At 41.2% G+C, this 27,585-nt stretch overlaps 1 protein-coding gene across 2 annotated transcripts; it reads right to left on the bottom strand.

Annotated features, from left to right (window-relative positions):
- On the bottom strand, positions 1-27,381 carry cacna1fa (calcium channel, voltage-dependent, L type, alpha 1F subunit a). 2 transcript variants are annotated; one of them, XM_085343827.1, is made up of 47 exons: positions 27,363-27,381; positions 26,356-26,565; positions 26,095-26,207; positions 22,762-22,901; positions 22,519-22,664; positions 22,053-22,205; positions 21,773-21,969; positions 21,560-21,663; positions 21,268-21,410; positions 21,112-21,180; positions 20,961-21,024; positions 20,833-20,859; positions 19,959-20,119; positions 19,619-19,844; positions 19,313-19,520; positions 19,061-19,181; positions 18,873-18,945; positions 16,349-16,412; positions 16,206-16,263; positions 16,027-16,123; positions 15,799-15,928; positions 15,631-15,690; positions 15,399-15,505; positions 15,151-15,238; positions 13,763-13,870; positions 13,599-13,651; positions 13,363-13,509; positions 11,869-12,070; positions 11,622-11,780; positions 11,421-11,531; positions 11,236-11,319; positions 10,462-10,482; positions 9,623-9,757; positions 9,458-9,523; positions 9,190-9,281; positions 8,180-8,339; positions 4,133-4,260; positions 3,928-4,024; positions 3,737-3,839; positions 3,515-3,616; positions 3,207-3,331; positions 2,377-2,708; positions 2,126-2,272; positions 1,516-1,907; positions 1,096-1,208; positions 619-951; positions 1-207 (listed from the first exon to the last, which is right to left on the bottom strand). In XM_085343827.1, the coding sequence occupies exons 3-47, from the start codon at positions 26,149-26,151 to the stop codon at positions 1-3; spliced, it is 5,910 nt and encodes a 1,969-aa protein (XP_085199953.1). In that variant the 5' UTR covers positions 26,152-26,207; positions 26,356-26,565; positions 27,363-27,381. The 2 variants fall into 2 exon arrangements, with proteins under 2 accessions (XP_085199953.1, XP_085199952.1); XM_085343826.1 differs by lacking the exon at positions 27,363-27,381 and having other exon boundaries at positions 20,961-21,027; positions 26,095-26,565.
- Between the last annotated feature and the right edge of the window lie 204 nt (positions 27,382-27,585).

Here is a 27,585-nt window from a genome sequence, read left to right on the forward strand (position 1 = left end):
TCAGTAAGAAATCACACAGTTCATTTCATCAGCCAGCTCTTCCTCAAATCGAGAAATCGACTGAGTGGCTCCACGCACTATCAAGTCAGCAGCTGCGCTCTCCATTTCATCCAGGCTCATGCGGCAAGCTTCAGCAATCTCCCGCTTAGCAAAGTTCACAAACTTCGGGTCCCTTGCATAGACACCGAGACCCTCAGAGATCAAGATCTGTGGTTGGTGACAGAAAGAGTATAGAAGCAATCATTTAAGACAGGTTCGTGCTGTCAGCTGCTCACGTCCAATCTAAAGTTGAGCAAATATTCAAATAAATGAGCAGGATTACATTTCAGGGAGGCGATAGTGCAAAGAGTTGCTTTAGTCATTCATCCTGTTCATGGTTAGATCTGTTCCTAAAAGGATTTTTAATATGATGGATAACAGTTTTGCCATCCTTTTTACTGGGCAAGAATATCCCCATGAGGTTTCAAAAGTTCCAATCAGTCAAAACAGGTGAATATCAGCCTTAAAGTCTCACTAAATCAAGTTCCAAAGGGTCACGGGAATTTAAAATACACCAAGTTCTACATAATAGTGGGTGTAGGAGGTTTCACCTTTACGAAAATCTCAAAAACTACTTACCGACTCCACCAGACTGTCCGCGCTGCCTTTGCTTATGAAGCCCTGGTTCACAGGGGGTGGCATTCTTACACTGGTGAACGTCCTGGTTTGACCGGGGTTCCAGCCGGGGCGCCTTCCTGCAGGAAGGCTGGCAGAACCGTCATTCCACAGCGGTTGACTGCTACCTGTGGCTTCATCCATCAAGATCATAGGAGTGTAGATGAGCTTGCCCTTGCGTGCCGATGGGGCAATTATTCCTGGAACAGGAGTGGCACCAGCTGCTGCCGTGTTCGCCCAGGAGGTGGACAACATGGAGGACACACTGCTGGGCCGGGACTCCAGGCTGTGCTGGTTCTGACAGAGGAGAGCAAAAGTAGAGCCAGTAAATCCAGATCAGAGAGGCTGCTCTCTTGTCATTTATTCATATCATTATGAGTTTAAGCTAGAAATGAGTAGGAAAACTAGCAGGCTGAGTGTGTATGCGTGTCACTGTTTTACCTGCAAACGTGATCTAGTTGGAGATGTGTGGCCTTGATAGATTTCTGGGACGGGGAGGTTATCTACGCTGCTCTGTGGTCTCAGACACTGGAAATTAAAGGCGGGTTTATGACCTGAAACAGAAAGCAGGAAGATATTAGAAAAATGACCTGAGTGCAAGACTAGCACCGTGTGTGGAGAGAGTTTGTATTAGCAGGCATCAGTTATAGTTCACATGCCCAATAAAACCCCTCAGAAAAGTTCAGTGTATAAAGTAAAATAAGAGTAATATTTGATAAATTCACTTGACAGATTATTTAAACACCAAAAACATTATCATTATATTTGAATTTTAAATTTCTTCTGATTGGCAACGTCCAAAAATATACAACCACCTCTGTCTATCAGTACTCTTGAAGAATGGAAGAGAAGGAGGAAAACCTTTTGGAATAGCAGGAAGTAACCTTCTCCTAACAAACTGGGCACCGCTGTTCTCATTGGTAGTGTAGCCGTTTCCAGTGTAATCGATGCTGCTGCCGTTTTCATGGTCGCCGCTCATTGTGCTTCCGTTCCCGTTGGCGGTCATGATGCTGTTTCCATTCTCACTGTATCTTGGATATCCATTCTCATTATATTCATTTGTGGTGTAGGGAGTGGGACTCGTGGCAGCACTCCCTCCATTCATGTTGATGTCAGTGTAATCATTGCTGACGAAGCCACTGGTACCATTAGAGTCATACGGTATTTCGCCAAGGCTGCTGCCTCCTTCCAGACTCTGGCCATTGTAGCCTGCATCAGTTGGTACTGGGGAAACAGCCTCTGGATACATATACCTGCACGACCAAAGAGTAAAAGTGCTAATTAGTGAGCTCTAGAGGTGCTGGTGGGTTGAATCCTCTACCCCAGTCTTGTTTCCAGTCTTAATGCTAGGCTGTTCAATCTTGTCTTCAGTTGTTTGGTTTTTTTAATCCATCTATTTCCCAAATTTTTTTTTTAATGAATAACCTAATAAACCTACATCTATCGCTTGACCTTCTTGATTATTCCTTACCGGTCTACTGATGCCAGACTTGCAGCATCTCCTTCACTCAAGTACACCTGCTCGGATACTTCCTCTGTAGCTTTGACTTCTTCAACTAAAATCTCAGGTGGAGGTGGAGGAGGAGGAGGAAGAGGCGATTCACTGATGGAGTCCGCCCTGTTTGTTAAGAGTACAAGTAAGTTAGAAAACTCCTTGGTATAAAATAGAAGGAATACGTGTGAGTACCAATGTGAGAATTCACGTATGACGCAGTAACGTACCTCACTGGGAGGTGTTCTGACCTCACAGGCTGCTCTGTTACCACGCTGACACCTGCCAGCTCTGATCCCGGCCTCTGGTGTTCCTTCAAGCCCGTCACCTGCTCCGTGATCACACCTCCGTTGGAGATCTTGGGCTCTGGTTCCATGATCAAAGTCGTCTGCTCTACCAGCGTGTCCAGAGGCGGCATCGGTGTGCTGGAGGGAGTGGGGGTTGCTGACGTTTCAGGCCCACTCTCGAATATGTCATCGCCTCCACCTTCCTCGTCCTCCAGATCAGAAGCCATTGCCAGACGCATCTCTGGAGCCAGATCCTGCAGTGTCCACAGCCCTTGCTAGAAACATATCCATAAACTGAAGTCAGCCTACATTCAAAAATGAGTTTAATGCAAAGTTAAGCACCTGAAGATGGATGAAAAGATTTTTTATTTTTATAATTATTAATTTTTTATTATAAAAAAGTATATTTGATCGTAAGTTGAACTTAACCTTTCAAATCTCAGTTTAAGACTCGCATGAAAAAGATGATTTTAACTCGGAAAGCAAACATGGTTCAAGATGCAATTAAAATGTATGTGCATGAGTTTTTGTATTTTACATTTTTTCATTCTTTTACTTTGAGCATTTAGGTTATTTCCTTTTATTTTCTGTCAGTTGCCTGTTGGACTTCTGCCTCACTGAAATAAAGATTTGTTTTGTTTATTACTCCTCTTTTAGGTCAGCATTTGGGTCCACATTCACACACAGACATGACCGTATGATTTTATTTTGCATCGAGTCAATGACAAAGTTGTGTCAAACATGGGATCTTTGAGTTGGATAGTTTATGTTACCTGTAGAGAAGCTGCTTTGTCCTTCCTTTTGGATTTCCTCTCCCTTTCTTTTCTTTTCCGGAATTTTTTAAAGTAGTCTTGAATCAAGAAGCTGGCATAAACCTTTCCACAAGTCACCTCATCTCCTGAAAGAAGGTAATGTTACACAAACATTACTTTGGATTATAAGACTTATATGAATAAATGTACATATTTGGCATCATCAGGTACACAATATGAAAGAAAAGAGGCTTGATTTAATATTCAGTGTGTTTTAGGTTTTCTTTACTTTTCATTATGTTGGAAAGCAGTGCAATTTTGTGGTATACCTCTAGGGGGAGGAATGACTTCATCAATGAGTTTGGGTTTAGTGCGCTTCCAGAGCTTCTTGATAATCACCTTCAGCTCTTCATTCTGCTGGTCGATGGGACCTGAGTGGGACACAAACAACAGATCCTTTAATATAAACAGCACTATCATTAAAAGAGTGAGGTAATCTCATACACAAATAATGAGCTTCTGTGTTTTTGTTTATATGCAGCAGGTCAAACCTTCAGTCTTGATCTTCAGTGAGGTTCGCACGAGAGCAAACAGAGTAGCGTTGAAGGTGACTGTGCCATCAGGATGCAGGGGAACATTCATGGCAACCAGTCTCTGCAAAGACAAGTTGAGGCAGAAGGAGTCAGATGCGTGTCTTTAGTTTGTTCATGAAATCCGCAGGAGCAAATGTGTTTTTGCTCACTTTGCAAGCAACACGATGAGGACATAATTTTCCGAAACCAAGAGGCGGCTGAATCCTGCGCAGCATAGTGACGACATCGATGTGTTTTATACGACCGCTGTAGGAGAGAGATGGACGCAGAGCTGGTGAGACAGATGTAAGACAAAGTATGCAAGGACAGAAAAAATGCACAAGTTGTGGAGAATGATACTAAAAAGATTCTCACGTGGCCTCTGGATCATAGTCAGACCAAACTCTCTTAAACTCGTCCAGTTGGTGAGTGCCGAGTACGGTCCAGTCTCTTGTCAGATATTCAAAGTTGTCCATGATGACAGCAATGAACAAGTTGATAATCTGAGAGAGAAAGATATGACTATAACAGCATGTGTTTTACATAAATAAATCTATTATTGAAAAAAGTTAGAATAGGGATCCAGAAAGTCCAGTATAATATAATCCGGTAGTATAGTGTAAAAATGATAAAAGAAAATTTAGGAAACATTTTAAGTAAATTTAGCAAATAAAAGTAGTGAGATTACATTTTGAATTATTGTTGCTTCTAAATTTTGTATAAAGTCACAACAGGCAAGTCAGGCCACTACAGTTCTGTGAACATATTAAAAAACCCAACAGCACACAGAGGTCCTGGGCCCGTATCCCTAAAGATTCTGAGAATCCTCTCAGAGAGCTCCTAACTTAACCTAAAAATTCCTTGCCAGGAGTTTTAGCTTAGAAGTGATTCCAGAACATTTTCAGTGAACTCTGAGCAAGGAATGGATGGAAAATCCTATCTTAGTGAGGAGGTGTGGTTGACCCCGTTGCTAGGTATGAGTCATCATTTCAAAAGCCGTGATTGGTTGATCCTACAAGTTTGATGGAAATGAGCTTTTGGTGATAATGAGCAAAGGATGTACCCTCAAATCAATAAACATAATTATACACTCTAATCTTATGCTGACTGTAATTGTAAATAATATTTCACATTCAAGAAAATATCTGGAAAATGAATAGTAAGCTGTAGGGGTTATAGCCTAACATTAGAATCTAAAATATGTGAAAACTTAAACTCATTACACCCTGTTCAAATAATGATTTGTGTCTTATTTGCTCATATTAATATCCTAGCTGGCATATTTTGTACTTTCACTCCCATATGGACCCTGTTGAAAACAAGATGGCCTATCTCAAGGGGCTGTCCTTAATGAAGTAGAAATCACAACGTTACAAGTCCAGTGTGGTCTTAACGAGGGTAACACGGCTCAGCTTTTAGCAATGTCTGTGATTGCAGACCCAAGTCATCACTGCTGCATTGTTGCATTTTCCCGGTTGCCAAATACCTCAGGGTTGTGATTACTTTCGTCTCTGGTGTAATAGTGTTGTGGCGTCGAGTTGGTGAAGTAATTGCATCTCTAAGGAGATCCACCACAAACATGATTCCTGCACGATCCAATCTGTAGCGTCTCAATAATTCCCTGTCATCCAGTGTTTGCAGGACATCTCTCCTGCTGGCCATTTTGTGCAGCTGCTTAGGGGAACTCCTAAGCCACTAAAAGTCCTCTTCCCTGCTCTTAGCAGATCTTGCCTTAGGAGCCCTTTTAAGCGTTAGGAATCTTGAGGAATAGCTTTTATATTAACTGGGATTGTCGTGTCACTTTTTGGGGAAATTCTAAGAAAACGTCATGACTCTGAGAATTTTCTTAGAATTTGGCCGCTAGGAGCCACTTTTTGCACAAAGATTCTTTAGGGATACGGGCCCTGATCTACATTAGCTGCCAGGAGGGTCTTTGTGGGTTTCTGCTAGAGGCCGAAAACCACATACGGATTGATTTTTGTCAGCTGTCCACAAAGGAAGAAAACATAAAGAAGGACAAATGAACAGGAAAAACTGTAACCCTGCTATAAATCAAACCGCCTAAACCAGGGGCAGGGGAACTCCAGGCCACAAGGGCCAGTGTCCTGCAGGTTTTAGATGTTTCCTTGATCCAACACAGCTGATTAATATGGCTAAATTACCTCCTCCACATGCCTTGACATTTTCCAGAGGCCTGGTAATGAAATAATCATTTGATTCAGGTGTGTTGACCCAGGGTGAGATCTAAAACCTGCAGGACACCAGCCTTCGAGGCCTGGGCCTGTATCCCTAAAGAATCTTTGTGCAAAAAGTGGCTCCTAGCGGCCAAATTCTAAGAAAATTCTCAGAGTCATGACGTTTTCTTAGAATTTCCCCTAAAAGTGACACGACAATCCCAGTTAATATAAAAGCTATTCCTCAAGATTCCTAGCGCTTAAAAGGGCTCCTAAGGCGAGATCTGCTAAGAGCAGGGAAGAGGACTATTAGTGGCTTAGGAGCTCCCCTAAGCAGCTGCACAAAATGGCCAACAGAAGAGGCAGGAGAGATGTCCTGCAAACACTGGATGACAGGGAATTATTGAGACGCTACAGATTGGATCGTGCAGGAATCATGTTTGTGGTGGATCTCCTTAGAGATGCAATTACTTCACCAACTCGACGCCACAACGCTATTACACCGGAGACGAAAGTAATCACAACCCTGAGGTATTTGGCAACCGGGAAAATGCAACAATGCAGCAGTGATGACTTGGGTCTGCAATCACAGACATTGCTAAAAGCTGAGCCGTGTTACCCTCGTTAAGACCACACTGGACTTGTAACATTGTGATTTCTACTTCATTAAGGACAGCCCCTTGAGATAGGCCATCTTGTTTTCAACAGGGTCCATATGGGAGTGAAAGTACAAAATATGTCAGCTAGGATATTAATATGAGCAAATAAGACACAAATCATTATTTGAACAGGGTGTAATGAGTTTAAGTTTTCACATATTTTAGATTCTAATGTTAGGCTATAACCCCTACAGCTTACTATTCATTTTCCAGATATTTTCTTGAATGTGAAATATTATTTACAATTACAGTCAGCATAAGATTAGAGTGTATAATTATGTTTATTGATTTGAGGGTACATCCTTTGCTCATTATCACCAAAAGCTCATTTCCATCAAACTTGTAGGATCAACCAATCACGGCTTTTGAAATGATGTCTCATACCTAGCAACGGGGTCAACCACACCTCCTCACTAAGATAGGATTTTCCATCCATTCCTTGCTCAGAGTTCACTGAAAATGTTCTGGAATCACTTCTAAGCTAAAACTCCTGGCAAGGAATTTTTAGGTTAAGTTAGGAGCTCTCTGAGAGGATTCTCAGAATCTTTAGGGATACGGGCCCTGGAGTTGGACACCCCTGGCCTAAACTGAGAAAACTGTCCATGGAACAGTGGAAGAGATTTAAAGGCCAACGTCTGTCATAGGTAAATATTATAAATCGCATGGATTACATTGGGTTCCATAGCAAGATTGAAATTGTCTATGTATTGGATGATTACTTTTGATATTGTAACATTTCAGTGAAAGTTCCTGGTGGACTAGGGTTATATTTTAGGTCAGGGGTAGGAAACTCTAGGCCTCAAGAGTCGGTGTCCTGCAGGTTTTAGATATCATCCTGGGTCAACACACCTGAATCAAATGATTAGTTCATTACCAGACCTCTGGAAAATGTCAAGGCATGTGGAGGAGGTAATTTAGCCATTTTAAATCAACTGTGTTGGATCAAGGACACATCTAAAACCTGCAGGACACTGGCTCTCGAGGCCTGGAGTTCCCTGCCCCTGTCTGAATCATATATGATACTGCTGATAATTCTAAGCAGGTAATCTGGAACAGATTATACTCTGCTGTATTTTCTGCGGTTTTTACCATTTCCACTGCAGGAACGCAGCAACTTGATAGAGTATGAGATCCTACGTGGACCCTCCTCTGCCTGCTCTCTAGGGCAAACGCCACCTTCTTTCGACACATTTAATGTTTTAAAATAGCACTATGGTCAAAGTACTGTTACCAAAATATTTGTGCCCTTTTAAATCGGGATTTTGTGGTTTGAGTGTGCTGCCTGGATTAATAAAATCCGTGGATGCGAGTTGTCTGATGAGCTGGGAATTGGAGAAGACAGGGTAAGCTTTTAAACCTGCTAGTATGCTGCAGCTGTAATACTATGCTGTCTGCTTTCATCTAACTTTGATTCCTCCTGACCTGATATTCTATAAAACACGAGTTAGAATTAATTATACCTACATTTCTTTTAGAGACAAGAGGTAGAGTGTTTAGTTATATCAAAAGAAAGGACATGTTTTACCACAAACAAGATGAACGAAGGGATTTTTAAAAAATGATCCCTAATTTTCGGTGGCTTTGCTTACCAGGTAAGCACATAGCATGAAGAAGCTGATGAAGTAAATGTAGGCCAAGTTGCTACCGCAGGTGAACTCTTCACCAGGTTCAACGTCAGCTTCTGGGTCACAGCGTCTGCCAGGCAAAGCTGCCAACATGATCTCTTGCCACTGCTCTCCAGTGGCACACCTACAAGGAAAAACAGCAGCATTATCACTGTTCCTTTACACTGTTTTAGACCTTCTAGATGTTAGAAAAGATGCATGAAAGTTTCACACTAGAAGTACTTTTTGTTTGAGGAAAAAGTCATGTTAATGCAGCACAGTAACTTCTGATTCTAAGTAAGACTATAATAAAGAAATGTATTATCAGAAGAGAGAAGAAAGCCATGGACTGTAGATAAACGATGGACATAGCTTACATGCCATCACCAGTTGTTTCTTAGACTGTGCATTTTGAAGCTTCGGCATTTATGTTTTGTCTGCAAAAACAAAGATATAAAATACGGATGACTCAGCTTTCAGGTCTGAAAAGTAAAGTTGTCTTTGAAGTGCGTTAAATGTGCATTCTTGCTAATGAGCAGCAGGGAGCGATACCTCTGGTTGCACAAAGAAACTGCCCCGTATTAGTTAGAAAACAGGATGTTCATCATGTAAATTATGATCCTCATTAAAGTCAAAAAGAAAGATAAAGTAAGACACATTGTGTCACATTTTTATTTTTTATTTAAAGTGCTCCAGAAGGCACCTATACAACAAGCAGTGCTGAGAGGTTCAGTCCACCGATCCAGTGGTTACTGAAGGTGGTAAGCCTTAACACAAAACACTTTTTAAGAGGCCCCCTTAAGAGTCTTTATGAAGGAGGACATTAGTTTCATTGCCAAAAACAGTTTTCATTACAAGGCTGTAACTATTAACATTAATTTAATATCTCTGGTAGCCGGCCTCCAGTGGCCATTGGATGAAGTAAAGCTTCATTTTTCAACAATTCAGCTTTGTCCCTTTAATTTTGCCCCTTCCTGGGGGCTAAAAAGACTCACCTAAAAAGTACCAGAACAGCCATAAAGAAAGTCTGGAAGTTGCAGTTTCTGTTGATGTGTGTGTCCTCATCAACAGCCACCTTCCCAAACATCTACAAGAGAAAAAAAAAACAGTCATTAAAACCAGAGACTTTTTATTATTATAGACTTATAAACTGGGATGCAGCCCGTATGATGTAATGTTTTGTTTATCATCGGATACCTGTTTGATTAATTGCAATGAGTGGAACAGCCAAAATTTAAACCTACGTTCATAACAAAGACTCACCTGCATGCCGATCACAGCATAGATAAAGAAGATCATGGCAATGAGGAGGCCAACGTAAGGTAAAGCCTGAGCAGATAAAAGTCGAGAGCAAAGTTACATAAAAGTTGTCTACAGGTGTCACAAGAAATTGTTTAATCCTTTTGTTATTTCTGTGCTGCTACTGACCTGGAGGGACTTGACAAAAGTCCAGAGAAGAGTCCGAATGCCTTCTCCTTTACTGAGGAGTTTGACCAACCTCAAGACTCGGAAAAGACGGAAAAATGTGATGGACACTTTTCCACTTTCACCTTTCCCGGGACCCTAGAAAGAATAACGGCAGACAGAAATAGTTAAATATCTGAGACTGAAAAAGCAAATATGTCATCAGGAGTGTGAAACGTGGCTTAAATCAAAATTTTGCATTGTGGATCTGATTGAAAAGAATTTATTTTGCATTGTCACACAATGAAATATGAACCTTAGATGTCTAATATTTCTTAGTCTTGTTTTTTTTTTATTTTTTTTTTATTGTTGTTATCGTTAACTCTTTCCCTGGGTCTTTTCCCGTGTGTTATGAATAAATCTTCTTTTTTTGGTAAAAAAAAATAAAATAAAAAAAAAAGGAGTGTGAAACGTGTCCTGAAGGCCAGGACGGTTTATGTAAACGGTTAATTCTGGCCTGCTTGAAGCGCTTGTCAAGTGTAAAGACTGAAGATAAGAGCACCGTTTTTGGACTTTTCACAAGCCATTTGGATTGGAAATCCTTAAGGTGAATGTTCAAACTATTGATTTCCTCCAATCCAGAAGAGTTTCAAGGCTTTCTTCCTGACAAAGGCGTTACCCAAACTCTGAGATATCACAGAGAAATGCGGCCAAGGAGCAGCACAGAAGTGTTTAAGTTATGAGTAGAAAAGCTGAGACATGTTGTTCAAGTTGCACTTATTTTTCTCAAGGTTATTAGCTTTTGTCCACCCAAAGTGTATTGCAGAAGAATTAAAGGGAGTACTTCAGAATTCAGCTCTTACCTCACCATGACCGCCTCCGCCCTGCATCGTTTTGCATGTGGTGAACAACAGGCAGGCGATACCATGCAGGAGAAAAGAAATTAAAGCACAAATGATTTCATTTTCAGAGTAATACATATTTCAAGCCATGTAGAATTTCTTCCTCAAAAAATTGTAGAAAGGTTTATTTTATTATTTTTCATCGTGTAGTTCTTAATCATTTGTTTAGTTTATTGTTCACAAAAGTGCAGCTGACAATCCTGATGGCAGTAGTAGTTTTCCTTCTCGCATCTGAATTATCTTCTGATTGTATTCCTACATAATAGCACCATAATAACCGACACCAAGCTGCTGAGATCCCTTTTAGCTCCTGCAGATAAATACCAGCAAATCTTCAGGATATTAAAAGGAAAGTTTCATCAAAATTGCACAGAAAATACTGGGACTGGCCTCACCCAGTGTGTTAACTGCTCACCTCGCCCGAATTGAGGTGAGCGATTGCTCACTGGATATTTTTTCTGTTTTAGATCATTCTCTGTAAACCTAGAGATGTTTGTGTGGGGAAATCCCAGTTCTCCACCAACAACCATGCCTTGTTCAAAGTCATTTAAATCACCTTTCTTCCCCAATCTGATGCTCTTTCTGAATTTCAACAGGTTATCTTGACTATCTCGAAATGCCTAATTTGACTCACTTATTGCATGACTAATTGTTGGCGTGTGATTGGCTGATTAGATATTTGGGTAGATAAGGAAGGTAGCTGGTGATATTTTGTTGCTGTGTGAACAAACTTACGCTGAATTCAGAGACTGCAATGTCCAACACACTTCCCACAACGATAAGTGCATCAAATGAATTCCAAGGATCGATGAAATAGTGCTGCAGAGATTAAACAAGCAAAGTGAGAGTCATCGAGACAGCAGACAGTGAGTGGAGTTGTGCCAAATATCATTTTCTGATGAAAAAGAGTGAAACCTTACATGTGCCCGCAGAGCCATTAGCTTGATAATCATCTCTATAGTGAAAACCACAGTGAAGATCATGTTGAGGATGTCCATAATGGAGGTGAATAGTTTTGACTGCTCATAATGCTGAGAGGAAAAACAACACAAAAATTCACATCACAGCCCTGAATCAATATTTTAGTATTTTATCTGAGTGAAAACTGACTGACATTGTACCTGAACAGCCAGAGTAAGGGTGTTTCCCAGAATCAGTACAAACATGACGTACTCAAACTGGCTGGAGTTGATGATTTTCCAGAATTTGAGCTGGGATGGGTTTTTGGGAATGTAAATCTTAATTGGTTGAGCTTTCAATGCATAATACACGCACTGACGCTGTGAGGAGGGAGAGGATAGAAATGATTGCGTCTGAAAGAATGCTATTACACTGAAGTCAAAACTACAGTTTTTAATGATAACTAACCTGATTTTTATTGAGTTCGCAGTTTTTGAACTCAGCCTCTCCTTGCTCTCGAAATGTAATGATGACAAAACCCACAAATATGTTCATCATGAAGAAGGCGATGATGATGATGTAGATGATGAAAAAGATGGAGATTTCTACTCTGTAGTTGTAAACGGGGCCTCGATTTATGGCGTTGGCATCGACGGCCCGGTACAGAAGCCTTTAGGCAAAAATAAAATAAGAGACAAAGCAAGTGACACACAGGATTCCTGATACATTGAGTCATTTAATCATTGATATAAGATTCCTAAACTTATGTTATTATTTGGAAATTCCATTAAAAAAGCCATGAAAAGGTGATATAGTTTCATGTATGTATTTCCTCTCTGTGCCGTCACAAAAGAGCATGTCATTTCAGTAGCAATATCTTTACATAAGTAATAAAGAATAATCTCATAAGGCAGGCTGTAAAACAACGGTCCCAGTGATGTTGTAGCGTAGCCCTCAGACACACAAGAAACACAGTATTTCTGTTGTCTGCTTAAAATGGGGCAGTTCAAGCTTTGGCATAGCCACGCAATCATAAAATGTCAATTCAAATTCTATATTCATCATTATTTGTGTGATGTGTAAACAATTTATGAAACAAATAATTGCTTGGTGAATATTTGGATGGATATATTTAGAGAACAATGAAATCAGGTCTACAGTCACAATGACAAGTTTTTGGCAGCGACACATTTTGTGTTTCATATACTTTCCTATTTTAACTTTGATTATTTTTTATTGTTGAGCACAGATGTTTGATGTGATTAAGATATGGACATTTTAATTTAATGATCTTTGAGCCTCTTACGTCTCATTTTTGCCTTGTGAAAAGTGCTATATCATGCTGGAAATTTAACAGATTGTCACCAAACTGCTTCTGGATCATTAAAAGCTGGTCTTTGAGTACATGTTAAGTATGGGCAGTGCTTAAAAAGCAGAGAGACAAACAGAACCCCAAAAACTATGATCAATTTTGAGCACTTTTAAGGCAGGACTGGATTTTGATTAGTCTAAATATTGAGTCTTTGCATGGCTTTAATTTATTGACCAATAAAAGTCTTGATGTCATGATGGTTCTTCACTGTTTCATGGAAACATGTCTTGGAGCAGCTGTGACCATATAATTCTCTCTGGGGTTAATAAAATATTCTTATTCCGATTCTAAAAATAATCTAAACAAAAAGTGAAGCAGCAAAGTGTATGAAACATAAACATTTGTGCCACTGATAAAACTTTAAGCCACGACTGTAGTGCTCTGAAGGCCGTTTTCACTTAATCTTCAGCTAAAAAATAGTCCCTACAACTGCTCTGTTACTTCCTGTTTTAGCAATATTTTCCAAAATAAAGAAAATAACAAAATGGTAAGTTGTTCAATAAGCTTCTAAGAAATAAACTGAAGCTCCCAAGGAATGACACAGATAGTTTAGAGAGGTAATGGACTTAAAATGTAGAATTAATACTCACTGCGGCCAACCTTCAAATGTTGACACAGTGAATAAAGCCAACATTCCCATTAGCACATTATCAAAGTTGAAATCGCTGTTCTCCCAGATGCGTTCCCTGACCATGGGGTGATTCTTATCTCCATCCTTATACACCACAAATGTGCCTCTAAAATTAGATGCATGCACATCTTTTAATAAACAGCGTGATAAGAAATTGTCAAGAGCTTTATGTCGTGTGAAAAAAAACCCACTGACTTGCACTCATCTGGAGTGTGTCTGGCTTCGTCAGTGCAGCTGTAGAATCTGCCCTATAACAGCAAACACAGAGAAGTTACACTGTTACAAACACTCACTCGACACACTCTATATATCTGCTGAGGGTGTTAAAATCTTATCATGCTGAAAGTGTGAACATGAACCTTGAAAAGCTGCACTCCAATACACGCAAACATGAACTGGAGGAGGGTTGTGACAATTAAGATGTTACCGATGGTGCGGATCGCCACAAACACGCACTGCACCACATTCTGTGAACATATAAACAGCAAAAACGATGTGACTAAAAGGCACCATGTTACACTTTTGTATGTACACTGAATAAATTGTACAGTACAAACAACAATATTGTCACAGTTGCTGCAGATTTGTCAGCTGCACATCCAAAGGTGCTCTGTTAGACTGAGAGCTGTTGACTGTGGAGGCCATTTGAGTTCAGTGAACTCATTGGCACGCTCAAGAAACCAGCTTGGCAATTCGAGCTTTGTGACATGGTGTGTTATCCTGCTCGAATTAGCCACTAGAAGACAGAAGACCACACTGTGGTCATAAAGGGATGGACATGATCAGAAACAAAATGCTGGTAGGCTGTGGCGTTTAAAGGATCCTCAGTTGCTACAAAGGGACCAAAAAGAAGATCCCCCACACCTATACATCACCACCAGCAGCCTGAACCGTTGACACAAGAGACAATGGATCTATGCTTTCATGTTGTTTACACCTAATTCTGACCCCACCACTCAAAAGTCACAATCTTACAATCTTCTGTTATCCATTTTCAATGAGTTTGTGTGAACTATAATCTCAGTTTCCTGTTCTTAGCTGGCAGGAGTGGTAGCTCTGCTGCTGTAGCCCATCTGCTTCAAGGCTTGATGTGCTGACATGATCTTCTGCATACCTTGTTTGTAACAAGTGGCTATTTGAATTTCCTGTTGTCTTCCTATTAGCTGGAAGCTGTCTGGCCATTCTCCTCTGACCTCTGACATCAACAAGACATTTTCAGCCAAAGAACTGCTACTCACTGGCCCCGTATTTTGGACCATCCTCACTGAACCCCAGAGATGAATCCCAGTCTATGAGCACCTTCTGAAATACTCAGACCAGCCTGTCTAACACCAACAATCATGTCATGTTCAAAGTAAATTCAATTTCCTTTCTTCTTCTGATGCTTAGTTGGAACTTTGGCAGTTTCTCTTCACCATGTCTACACTCCTAAATTAGTGTTTGCCATGTGAATGGCTGATTAGATATTTGTGTTAAGTGATCAGCGAGTTTACATGACACTGATTAAGTGTGACATGACATGAAAAGGAGGAGCTGAGGTGCAAGCGGCTTGCAGATGCAGCAGGCTGAACGGTGCACCCTTTATGAGATTTGCTAATTGGATACATAGAAGGGTATCAGCTGAGCCATCAGCCAATGTAGGTAGGCAGCTGTTATCAGCTTGGAGACCAAGCTTTACTTGGTGCGCTGTCTGAAATAATGCTTAAATGAATATAGGAATAAAACTAGATAGAATATAGCTGTTTACCTTTAATCCCTTGGCTCTGTTAATGGCTCGAAGAGGCCTGAGCACTCGAAGCACTCGGAGAATCTTCACCACAGAGATGGCACTTGAGCTGGAAGAAACAAGGAAAAGAGATTAGAAAAGAAAAGTTTGAGCTCATAAATTAAAAAAAGTTATCCTCAAATCTCTTCTCTTTGCTACAACTGCTCCTGATCTTTCTGCCAGAACCCAACAGAAGAACCACAGCTTGCGTTTCACGTGCATCTACTCACTGCAGAAAGAAGGACGTGAGTGACACACTGACAACCAGCAGGTCAAGAAGGTTGAAGGCATTTCTACAGAAGGAGCCAGTGTGCAGAAAAGCTCCATAAACAGTCATCTAAACATGAGTGAGAGGGTGAAGAAACAAAGTCAGAAACTCATTGCACTGCCATGTACTTCTGAGGTTTACTAGTGCATAATTTTCTATTAGATTTGGTTCTTTACAGCCACTGCAGCTGTTACCTTAAGTACGATCTCCACAGTGAAAACTGAAGTGAATACATAATCAGCATATCCCAGCACCTGAGGAAGACAGAAGCTAAATCAGTTCTCAGTCTAATGAAGATAATATTATGAGTCAGTAAACATGTAGGGAATATGACAGGAAAAGCGAGTGAAGCTTGGCCTTACAGTGTTCCTGAATGAGTGGGATTTAATGGGATCCTCAGCAGCCAGTGAAATACTACTGAGGATGATGAAGATGAGGATGAAGTTGGTGAAGTAGGGGTGATGGATGAGGTTGTGGCAGGCGACTCGTAAACTGAAGAATGGAAAATGGGAAGGAAATCACGTGCACTGCACTGGTATTAGATTGTATCCCTTCAATCATTTCTCGGGTTCATGATTATTTAAAATTACCAGTTTTTCTTTCCGAGAATGAAGAAGGAGCTTCCATCGGGTATTGGTACAATCTTTTCTTTGGGTCCGGAGAAATCGGGCTTCAGAGGAGCCACTCCTACAATAAAGACACACTTATAATCACTGTTGGTCAAGATAGTTAATATCTCTCTGTTGGGTGTAATGTCGATCAAACTCACCCTCCAGGCCTTCGATGACTCTCAGCTCCTCATTTTCCTGCCAGTCGTCATCTTCGTTCTGCTCCCGAGACAAAATATCAGCGGTTACTTCGCTTTCTATAAACATTCAATATAATATATAAAAAGATTTCAAAGTTCCTTGCCCCTGCATCTTCATCCTCTTTCTCTTCATCTTCATCCCACTCTTCTTCATCTTCCTTTTTCTCTCTGAATAAATAAATGTTCATACACTACTGTTATGCTTCAAATAACATTTTATATTGAATACACTGACGCGTAAATGCAGCAGAAATTAAAAGAACGTGTCGCCGTTTCCTTAAGCATATCGAACCAAGCTGCAACCTACACAGCTGACCTAAACTCGGTGTGGGAGGGACAAAAACTGGGATGGGGGATGGTATGTGATAATGATACAAAAATGCATTATGACCAAACATCTACACTTTGGTCATGTCTGTTTAAAGGGTATTGTTCCCAAAGTCATGGGATTTGCTCAGATGCAAATCTAAGCCATGCTGCCATGTTGTTTTTAGAGAGAAGAAGCTTTCTCACAGCTTTCTGTATGTATTAACGCAGATCTGAACGCTCCAGACCAGGGGTAGGGAGCTTTAGTCCTCGAGAGCCGGTGTCCTGCAGGTTTCAGATATCACCCTGGGTCACCACACCTGACTCAAATGATTAGTTCATTACCAGGCCTCTGGAGAACTCCAAAAAATGTTGAGGAGGTAATTTAGCCATTTAAATCAGCTGTGTTGGATCAAGGACACATCTAAACCCTGCAGGACACCGGCTCTTGAGGCCTGGAGTTCCCTGCCCCTGCTCCAGACCAAACTACTAAGCTTTTTTAAAGAGGTGATGAGATTCGCTGATGCTGAGTTTCTTGAATCAGTTCCATCTGATTAACTTGTTGCTACTTATCCTCTTAATTGCTATGGAAGGAGTAGGGAAGAGCTGTGAAATATTTGTGTATATAGTCCCAGAGAGGGACATAATGCTGAGTTCACAAATTTGGGTGACTGTAGCTACAGTGGGGCAAAAAAGTATTTAGTCAGCCACCGATTGTGCAAGTTCCCCCACTTAAAATGATGACAGAGGTCAGTAATTTGCACCAGAGGTACACTTCAACTGTGAGAGACAGAATGTGAAAAAAAAATCCATGAATCCACATGGTAGGATTTGTAAAGAATTTATTCGTAAATTAGGGTGGAAAATAAGTATTTGGTCACCTCAAACAAGGAAAATCTCTGGCTCTCACAGACCTGTAACGTCTTCTGTAAGAAGCTTTTCTGTCCCCCACTCGTTACCTGTATGAATGGCACCTGTTTGAACTCATCATCTGTATAAAAGACACCTGTCCACAGCCTCAAACAGTCAGACTCCAAACTCCGCCATGGCCAAGACCAAAGAGCTTTCGAAGGACACCAGGAAAAGTATTGTAGACCTGCACCAGACTGGGAAGAGTGAATCTACAATAGGCAAGCAGCTTGGTGTGAAAAAATCAACTGTGGGAGCAATCATCAGAAAATTGAAGACATACAAGACCACTGATAATCTCCCTCGATCTGGGGCTCCACGCAAGATCTCATCCCGTGGGGTCAAAATGATCATGAGAACTGTGAGCAAAGATCCCAGAACCACACGGGGGGACCTGGTGAATGACCTGCAGAGAGCTGGGGCCAAAGTAACAAAGGTCACCATCAGTAACACACTACAACGGCAGGGAATCAAATCCCGCAGTGCCAGACGTGTTCCGCTGCTGCAGCCAGTGCATGTCCAGGCCCGTCTGAAGTTTGCCAGAGAGCACATGGATGATACAGCAGAGGATTGGGAGAATGTCATGTGGTCAGATGAAACCAAAGTAGAACTTTTTGGTATAAACTCAACTCGTCGTGTTTGGAGGAAGAAGAATACTGAGTTGCATCCCAAGAACACCATACCTACTGTGAAGCATGGGGGTGGAAACATCATGCTATGGGGCTGTTTTTCTGCCAAGGGGACAGAACGACTGATCCGTGTTAAGGACAGAATGAATGGGGCCATGTATCGTGAGATTTTGAGCCAAAACCTCCTTCCATCAGTGAGAACTTTGAAGATGAAACGAGGCTGGGTCTTCCAACATGACAATGATCCAAAACACACCGCCCGGGCAACAAAGGAGTGGCTCCGTAAGAAGCATTTGAAAGTCCTGGAGTGGCCTAGCCAGTCTCCAGACCTCAACCCCATAGAAAATCTGTGGCGGGAGTTGAAAGTCCATGTTGCTCGGCGACAGCCCCAAAACATCACTGCTCTCGAGAAGATCTGCATGGAGGAATGGGCCAAAATACCAGCTACTGTGTGTGCAAACCTGGTAAAGACCTATAGTAAACGTTTGACCTCTGTTATTGCCAACAAAGGTTATGTTACAAAGTATTGAGTTGTATTTTTGTTATTGACCAAATACTTATTTTCCACCCTGATTTACGAATAAATTCTTTACAAATCCTACCATGTGGATTCATGGATATTTTTTTTTTTTCACATACTGTCTCTCACAGTTGAAGTGTACCTCTGGTGCAAATTACTGACCTCTGTCATCATTTTAAGTGGGGGAACTTGCACAATCGGTGGCTGACTAAATACTTTTTTGCCCCACTGTACATCCATCTGCAGTCTATATATCAAACTTACTCGACTTTTTTCTTCCCACCACCTCCTGCCAAGTTGTCCACAGCGATAGCCAAGAAGACATTAAGCAGGATGTCTGATCACAAAATTAAGGAATTGCTGTTTATTCCTTTTGAAATGAAAGACCAAATTTAATATTTAGACTGTTCTAGCTGATATCATTGCTGATAATCATTTGTTGAAAAGGATACAGTTACCACAGACAAAGAGGATGACAAAGTAAATGCACACCACCATGTTAGGGAATATTGGCCCTCCGTATGCCATAATGCCATCGTACATCACAGCGTTCCAGTCCTCTCCAGTGAGGATCTATAACAAAAGTCCATCCGAGATGAACAAGAAGGAATTCAACAGACAGAGGGAAGGAGATCTAATCAATACCATAAAAAGAAATGCTAAGCAGTGAGCATAAGAGAGAGATGTTTGGAGATGTAAATCACCTGGAAACATGTGAGCAGCGCCTGAGGGAATGAGTCAAAGGTGCTTCTTTTCATCTGAGTATCATCAAAGTTGAATTTGCCTCCAAACAACTGCATACCCAGCAGGGCGAAGATGATGAGGAAGAGGAAGAGCAGAAGCAGAAGGGAGCAGATAGCTTTCATAGAGTTGAGCAGTGAAGTGACCAGATCAGACAAGGCAGCCCAGTGCCTAAAAATGACAGGACATCATGACCACACATCAGGATGGGCAGATAGGGCATGGAAATTTGTAGTTCCCTTCTCACGTAAGGTTTAATCACTAATTACCGAGTCATCTTAAATATCCGGAGCAGTCGGATGCAGCGTAGCACCGATATGCCAATGGGCGGGATGACTTCGAATTCTACGAGGAGTGTCTCGAGAATACCGCCACACACAACAAAGCAATCAAAGCGATTGAACAGCGCCATAAAGTAGATCTGCAGACCAAAGGCGTACATCTTCATCAACATCTCCAGAGTGAAGAGCAGCAGCAGGATCTTATTGGCTCGCTCTGAGGGACAAAAAAAGTAACATTTGTTCTTATATCACTGACTCATTCAGAATCAAAGCATAGAGATGGTTGGGATCACAGGTTAGAATAAAAATGGGCGGGGCTATTTATTACCTTGCATTTCTGTGAGCCATTTCGGCTGCCCGTAATGCTCTGAAGCGCTGGCCACAGTGTTGAGAAACACCAACAGAAGCACCAACCAGTAGAAGTTAGTGGTCTTTACTGCAACGCGGCAGTTCTTCCTGAGAGTGTGATTCAGCTGGCACAGCTGGTCACTAAAGAAAGTGTAGAATGAACATCTTTACTGCACGCATACTAGACATGTACAGTCAAAAAATATTAATATGACATAGCACAATCCCACCACTGGCCTCAGTACTGAGTGATCCCACTCTGGTCTACAAGTTCTAACCACTTACAGAATATTTAGGAGGGAAGAAATTTCGCAAGCTGATTTGTTTCATTGGTGTCATCCTTCTATAGTTTGAGCGTGGGCTCAAATTCAGTGAGCTCTTTAAAATGATCAATTTTTCAGTAAGTTTGTAAAGGCACACTGCATCATTAGTTGATTGATTTTATACACCTGTCATAATGGGACTGAAAACGCCTTAATTCAAAGATTTATAGTTTTTGTAGACTGCACCCATAAATTAATTTATCTGGTTTGAGTTTTCTTTATTTCCAATTTGTGTTATTTTCACATCCTGTGTATAGTACTTTATGTTACCAGCTCTCATTTAGCCAAAATTTGTGTTTAGCATTTAGCGTGCAAGCAGGAAAACCGCTTGTGCCTGCCTGAGCTGTGATAAAATCATGATATCATATTTATTTTTCATAATTATTTTACCATTAACTTGAAAAGAAAGTCCTCTTTGTTTCAGGTGTGAAAAAATGCATCATTTATTTAAACCCACTGAGCCTAAAGTTATGGATAATTCAGTGAGAAATATATCTTCTTGTAGCGTAGTACGTCTTCTCTTATTCTTACCAGAAACTATTGGCCATCATCTTTGCCCTGTGAAAGAAATCAAACAAGAGAGGAACATTAATAAAATGACACCATCTCCTCCACAGAAAAAATGATTTAAAACAACGTTGACCTTTTTGTTTCCTTACATGAGAGACGCACAGAAGCCACTATCATCATCCAGGTATGCTATATCATCATCAGAGTCTGACTCTGCTGAATGCACACACACATACTGGCTGTTAGAGATTATCACGTAAAATGAAAAATAATAACAGCAACAAGCAGCAGCTATCATACCTCCTCCATCCTCACTGTGCTTATACCAGCCAAACTTCTTCATCATCTTTTTCTTTGCAATTGCAGCACCTTCAAAGACACATAGAGGCAGATTAGTATGTACAAATGTAAGGATTTGAGAGTTTATATTTGAATGTAAATGTTCTCCTAACTAACGTTTGTTTCCTTCTTCGTCCACATCCTCGGCCTCTATGAGCCAATCCATGTATCCTATCATGTCCTCCTCCATCTGCTTGCTCTCCTGCGCCTTCTGCAGCTCACCACGAGCGACGGCCTTCTCTCTTTCTTTAGAGAACTCTCTGTGCTCATAAATACAAGTACAAGCTTAATAACAACAGGAAAACCATTAGGGACATATGCGGTAGATTCGTTTTAAAGTATCGCCTTTGTTTCTCATTGCACAATTCACGCAAAGGAAGTTGAAACCTGCAGTGCAGGGACTACCCACCCGCTCAACACACCCAATACAAGGTTGATAATGAAAAATGATCCAAAGATGACCAGAGAAACAAAGTAAATCCATGGGATCTCATAGCCAATAGCATCATTCATCTGCACAGAGACAAAGGCATAAAGAATTGATAAGTATTGTCAATCAACAAAAGAAAACAAAAGAAAAAATGGAGCTTGAAAACTGTGATCTAGCAATATGTATGTGTACCCAGTAGAGTACATCTGTCCAACCCTCCATAGTGATGCACTGGAAAACTGTCAGCATGGCAAAGAAGATATTGTCAAAGTTTGTGATCCCTCCGTTGGGGCCCTCCCACTTGCCCCTGCACTCAGTCCCATTAGTGACACAGAAGCGGCCGTTCCCAGCAAACGCACAAGGTGTTGGATCATCCTCCACCATCAGACCTGGAACAGGAAACAGCAAGAGACCAAAAGGCTTTGAGTCTAGAAATAAATGACATATGGAAACTCCACAGAATGACACAGACCTGTGCTCATGAGGTAGCACGTCTTGTGCATCCTCCCAATGAAAAGCTCTAAGCCGATGATGGCGTAGATTATGATGACAAACATGACCAGCATACCAATGTGGAGCAGGGGCACCATGGCTTTCATGATGGAGTTCAACACAATTTGTAAACCTGACAAGACAAACACCAACGTTAACCACAAAAAGGCAGAAAAAGAGGAGGAAGTTTAAATAACAAAATTAAATTTGACCTTTTAAGATTAAAATGAATTTTTGCTTTGATGAAGAATTTGTATAGATGTGAACAATAAAACAAAAAAAGTTAAGAATACAATTAAAATATATCTAAAAAGAACAAAATGTTGAAAATAATAAATAATAATAATAATACTAAAAATAAATAATCTGCTTTGTCTTTTCCCCCCCTCAGTGCAAACCTTCACTTCATACTAATATCCCAACAAAACTAATTGTAGTTGACGCACTTGGCACTCCAGACACAAGTCGAAGTGGTCGTAACACTCTGAACGCTCGGAGAGCTTTGACATCCAGGCCTCCAGGTTTTCCTGCAGCATGATGGCCCTCACCGGGCTTGTGATCTGTCATTGCTTCTGCCATCACACTGAACAACCTGCAGAGTCAGAAAATAGCCGCTGCATTTGACTTTTCGTACTAACAATACAACATTCGTGGATGCAAAATGTGACTTTATAAAGTACACAAAATACCCAACAATGACGATAATGAAATCAAGCAAGTTCCATCCGCTGCGTATGTAGGCGCTCGGGTGCATGACTAAGCCGTAGGCAAGAATTTTAGTGAAGGTCTCAATGGTGAAGATGACGAGAAAGACGTACTCAACTTGTTCCTGAGAACAAAAGAAAAGGTAACACGGGGATGGTTAAGTAAAATTGGAAAGACCTTTTACAGACGGAATGTGAAAAAAATGGACGAAAACTAAAGAAAATGTCAAGTTATTGTTAGGGCTGACATTTAGAGGCTGTTATTTCTTTTTATCACACATTGCAACTGGTTTTTACTCCTGCCTAATGCGAAAAACAACCTGTGCAGTCATTAAGAGCTGATACTGTTGGCTTTCTAACCTCTTAACCCACTGTCTAACACACGCATAAGTCTGCCAACAGATCCCTTTTCTGTAACCTTCAGCTTAAAGCTTCTAATCAGTGTCACTGTCACTGGGACTTTACCTCATGCTGACACTATAATCCAGGAACGAAGTGCTTTAATCTAAGAAGATGGAGCTTGGAAAATCTGTAACCTCCCCCAAAATCTGATCCAAAAGTTATGATGATAACGGATATAGTTAAGTCTCCAATGAAGAATATCTTCAACTGTCCGCTCTGTGAAATCTAACAAAGAGATCTACTATCGTCTATCCTGCTGCGACTGTGTGTCCACTACACATTTGACTAAACGGGTCTGAGCTCAAACTCAAATACCGAATCAGCTGTTATCTGTCTGCAAACAATGTCAGGATTAGGTCAAACAAAGCAAAATTATTGCATGACTTATTTTATAAATGTATTAAGTTATTATTTAGTCATAGGAATCTTTCATGATTAATAGAACTTGCTTACAATGTGACAACAATATGACATTTTATTCACTGGAAAAAGAGATCAGAAAAAAAAACAGAGTGCTGGAAGGAAAGAAGAGGCAGATGGTTGGTGTTTAGGTAAGTCATGATCCCAGATAGATGTCACGCCAATGAGGTTGTGGCACAACTTTTTCCACGCTAACGCATCACCATCCACCAGAACACCAGACATACTGACTGAACTAATAAAATGATGACTGATAATACATATCAGGCATGTGTGTCTCAGATAGATAATGGTCACGCTCACTGCACTACCACCAATATGGATGAATGAATGGAATCAGTCACTTATATTCGATCCAACAATGAAAATGATTCCAGGAAGGCAAAGGGAAATCTTCTTACTGAGAGTAAAGCTGTAGAAACCAGGAACAGAAAAGCATAAAAATTGTAAAAGAAGATCAGAAATGTCATCACATGACAATACAAAGTGTTAACCTTGTTATATTTCCAAGGCTCAAGCCTCCTTTCTGAAGTCTGATGAAGGCAGCTCTATATGATCAAAGCACCAGCGTCTCTTTGACGTTTATAGATAACAAGACTTCCTCCATGTAAGATCTTTCATCAAACATTTTTTCCTCTTCACACGTCCTCCAACGATATGATCTCTTCGTCTATTTGACTTTCTGACACCACTGCCAAGTATCCACAGATGTGTCTCAAAAATGAATAAATCTGTCATGTATCCTGCAAATTAAGAAGTAAAGGTGAGGCACTGTTAAAGATGTAAATTCACTTTCCTTCCTTCCCTTCTGTGTAGTGTTACAGACCTTCTCCTTTCTACACTAAGTTGGGTTTCCCTTTGCAGGAGTCAGGATGCCTGAAGTATAGTCCTCCACACAGAGGTTAAATAACGAGCTATGCATTGTCTACCATTCCTCTTGCATGCCTTGCCCCTGCTTAAATGTCTAAATAAATACTTTCTCTGCAGACTAAGTCTAAATTGTGCACTTGTTGGAGTCTTCATTTAATAGTAAGGTTTTAGACTTCTGCATGGCTACATCTCTTTAAAGGCTCTCACCAGTTGCCCACAAAACTAATATGTCCTCGGGGACCTGTTTTCCTGGCCACTAAAGTAAAAACCTAGCAACTCAACAAGTGTCAGCGTGTGGGAAATGCTGTGAACCAGAGTGGCTGGTGTCTGTGTTTGACGAGCAGGATTATTTGGTTAGGTAACAGGGTAGGCATTTGGACAAAAGCAGTTAGAGCTGGGCATACCGGCCCAATGTGGGTTTAAACAAGTTTCTAGCAATTCCTACTGGGATAATAATGACCTTCAGGAGTAGAGACTTGGACCCTTTAGACAGCGAGCTGGTCCAGCCTCTTCATCACTGGCTTTTACCTTAATGTTTCTAGATTAGAGATGCCATCAAAACAACTAAATAAAAAAGTGTGCCAGTTTGTATCACATACAGAAGGTGTTCAGTAAGTTATTCACTATCAAGCTGTTTTATTCATATCCATCCATCCATCCATCCATCTTCATCCGCTTTATCCGAGGCCGGGTCACGGGGGCAGCAGCCTAAGCAAAGAGGCCCAGACCTCCCTCTCCCCAGCCACCTCCTCCAGCTTATCCAAGGCGTTCCCAGGCCAGCCGAGAGATATAATCTCTCCAGCGTGTCCTGGGTCTGCCCCGGGGCCTCCTCCCGGTGGGACATGCCTGGAACACCTCACCCAGGAGGCGCCCAGGGGGCATCCTTTTCAGATGCCCGAACCACCTCAACTGGCTCCTTTCGATGTGGAGCAGCAGCGGCTCTACTCTGAGCCCCTCCCGGATGGCCGAACTTCTCACCCTATCTCTAAGGGAGAGGCCAGCCACCCTTCGGAGGAAGCTCATTTCTGCCACTTGTATCCGCGATTATATCCATGTGTCCAAAAACATATCTTTGACCCACACTATTATCTGTGATCTGGCATATAATGTACAGGGTGGGCCATTTATATGGATACACCGTAATAACATGGGAATGGTTGGTGATATTAAAGTCCTGTTTGTGGCACATTAGTATATGTGAGGGGGCAAACTCCTCAAGATGGGTGGTGACCATGGTGGCCATTTAGAAGTCGGCCATCTTGGATACAACTTTTGTTTTTTCAATAGGAAGAGGGCCATGTGACACATCAAACTTATTGGTAATGTCACAGGAAAACCAATGGTGTGCTTGGTTTCAATGTAACTTTATTCTTTCATGAGTTATTTACAAGTTTCTGACCACTCATAAAATGTGTTCAATGTGCTGCCCATTGTGTTGGATTGTCAATGGAACCCTCTTCTCCTGCTCTTCACACACTGATAGCAACACCGCAGGAGAAATGCCAACACAGGCATCCAGTATCCAACCATTCCCATTTTATTACAGTGTATCCATATAAATGGCCCAACCTGTATATTTTTGGTGGCTTTGTTAAATTATTTTATATTTGTTCACTGAACACTTACTAGTTTGTGGTTGGTAGGGTTGGAATCATCATCTGGAAACGGCTTGGTGACACCCATGGCCACACAGTTGGCAAAAATGGCAAGAAGAATGAAAATGTCAAAGGGCTTGCAGACTCTAGTTAAGGCAAGAGCGGGCCTTGTGAATGTATCTCTCCAGGAAAAATAGATGAAACAAATGATTATTAATGAATGTGCATCATATGCAGGATTAAACATACACAAACCAAAACACAGTACATGTGCAGAGACAAACACAGCAACTCTCTCAGAGAAAAGGATATTTCCACTCCACCAGGGCCAGTGCAGCCATCCGGATGGGGTTGCTAAGGGTGAGGCAGCAAAGAGCTCGGGGGGCCCTGAGGGCAGACTTGTTTGCCTGCATCGCCTTCTTGGCGCCCCCTCCTCTTTTCCTGACCGAGCCAGTTGACCCGAGGGTGTCTGATTTGCCTGCATCGCCCCCAGGGAGGGCATCTGAAAATAAATAAGTCAATATATACATAAAGATTAAAAAGGCAGGGTGAAAATGCGCATTTTCACACACAGTGAATGTTAGCTCTGTTGGGCATGGGTTGAGTTGTTTTATTGTAAGTAAGGATATATACATGCAAGGTAATTGTTTCTTTTATTTTGGGGAATAGATTCAGTGTAAAAAAATAAAATAAAATAAAAAAAAGCAAGTTAAACAATGTTTTGTCCAGTTCCAGTGTGCATTTGCACACAGTTTCAAGTCATGTTACTCTAGCATTGCTTATGTGAGCTCAGATTTTATTATCTAACACAATTAGGAAAGGATTTGACATGTGGCTGTGGCAACAGGGAGGTATTCTGTCCCGGAGGCCTCATATTATAAGACCAGATGTGACCTACTTCTTTAGTGGGAGCAGCGTGGCACTTAGCCCGGCCCTATCCCCAAGTAGACCCACGAACACCTGTTGACAAGGCACTGCACAGAGAATAAGCCTGAGGGTACTTTTATCATCCCATCCGTGAACAAACTAAACGAGCAGCCAAGACATAAACTGTCTGCCCTAGTAAGAAAACGTGAAAATATGAGACCAGCTGTGCATTTTCTGGTTATTATAAAAGCCCTTTTTTATTTTACTAGTTAGGTTTTGTTACTTTTCAGAAAAGCGTCATGACAAAAATGTTTATGCTCATCTTACGTTTGTCTGTTCCCACTCAGAATAGCTTTACAGTGCAATAAAACATAGCAAATGTTACGCGTGGAGGTATACTATACACATTCCTGAAAGGCTGACAGACCATACCTTTCTTTGCCGGGTCCATTTTCACAGGTTAACGCCACGAAATCACTGAAGAAAACGCACCATCAACTCCTCACAAAATCTGTGATGCGTAATGGATCACAGATTTGAATTTGGCCCCCAAAGAGAGAAGGGAAAAAATAAGGACCATCTGTAGCCTGTCATTTCATATCCACATGCAGAAAGCTGGTGCAGCTCAGAGGCTGCGGGCCATTCTGCTCACCGC

Source organism: Diplotaxodon limnothrissa, linkage group LG20 (assembly GCF_057381915.1).
Source record: "Diplotaxodon limnothrissa isolate DT_005_m linkage group LG20, D_limnothrissa_male_GT1.1, whole genome shotgun sequence".
Taxonomy (NCBI): domain Eukaryota; kingdom Metazoa; phylum Chordata; class Actinopteri; order Cichliformes; family Cichlidae; genus Diplotaxodon; species Diplotaxodon limnothrissa.

Excerpts from the sequence above, each read along its gene's own strand:
- cacna1fa (XM_085343826.1), bottom strand. The coding sequence starts at position 26,565 with ATGCCCTCCCTGGGGGCGATGCAGGCAAATCAGACACCCTCGGGTCAA. Across the intron at positions 16,124-16,205 it reads AGTCATCGAAGGCCTGGAGG|GAGTGGCTCCTCTGAAGCCC; the intron begins GTGAGTTTGATC and ends TCTTTATTGTAG. Across the intron at positions 4,025-4,132 it reads GACTATGATCCAGAGGCCAC|CGGTCGTATAAAACACATCG; the intron begins GTGAGAATCTTT and ends TCTCTCCTACAG.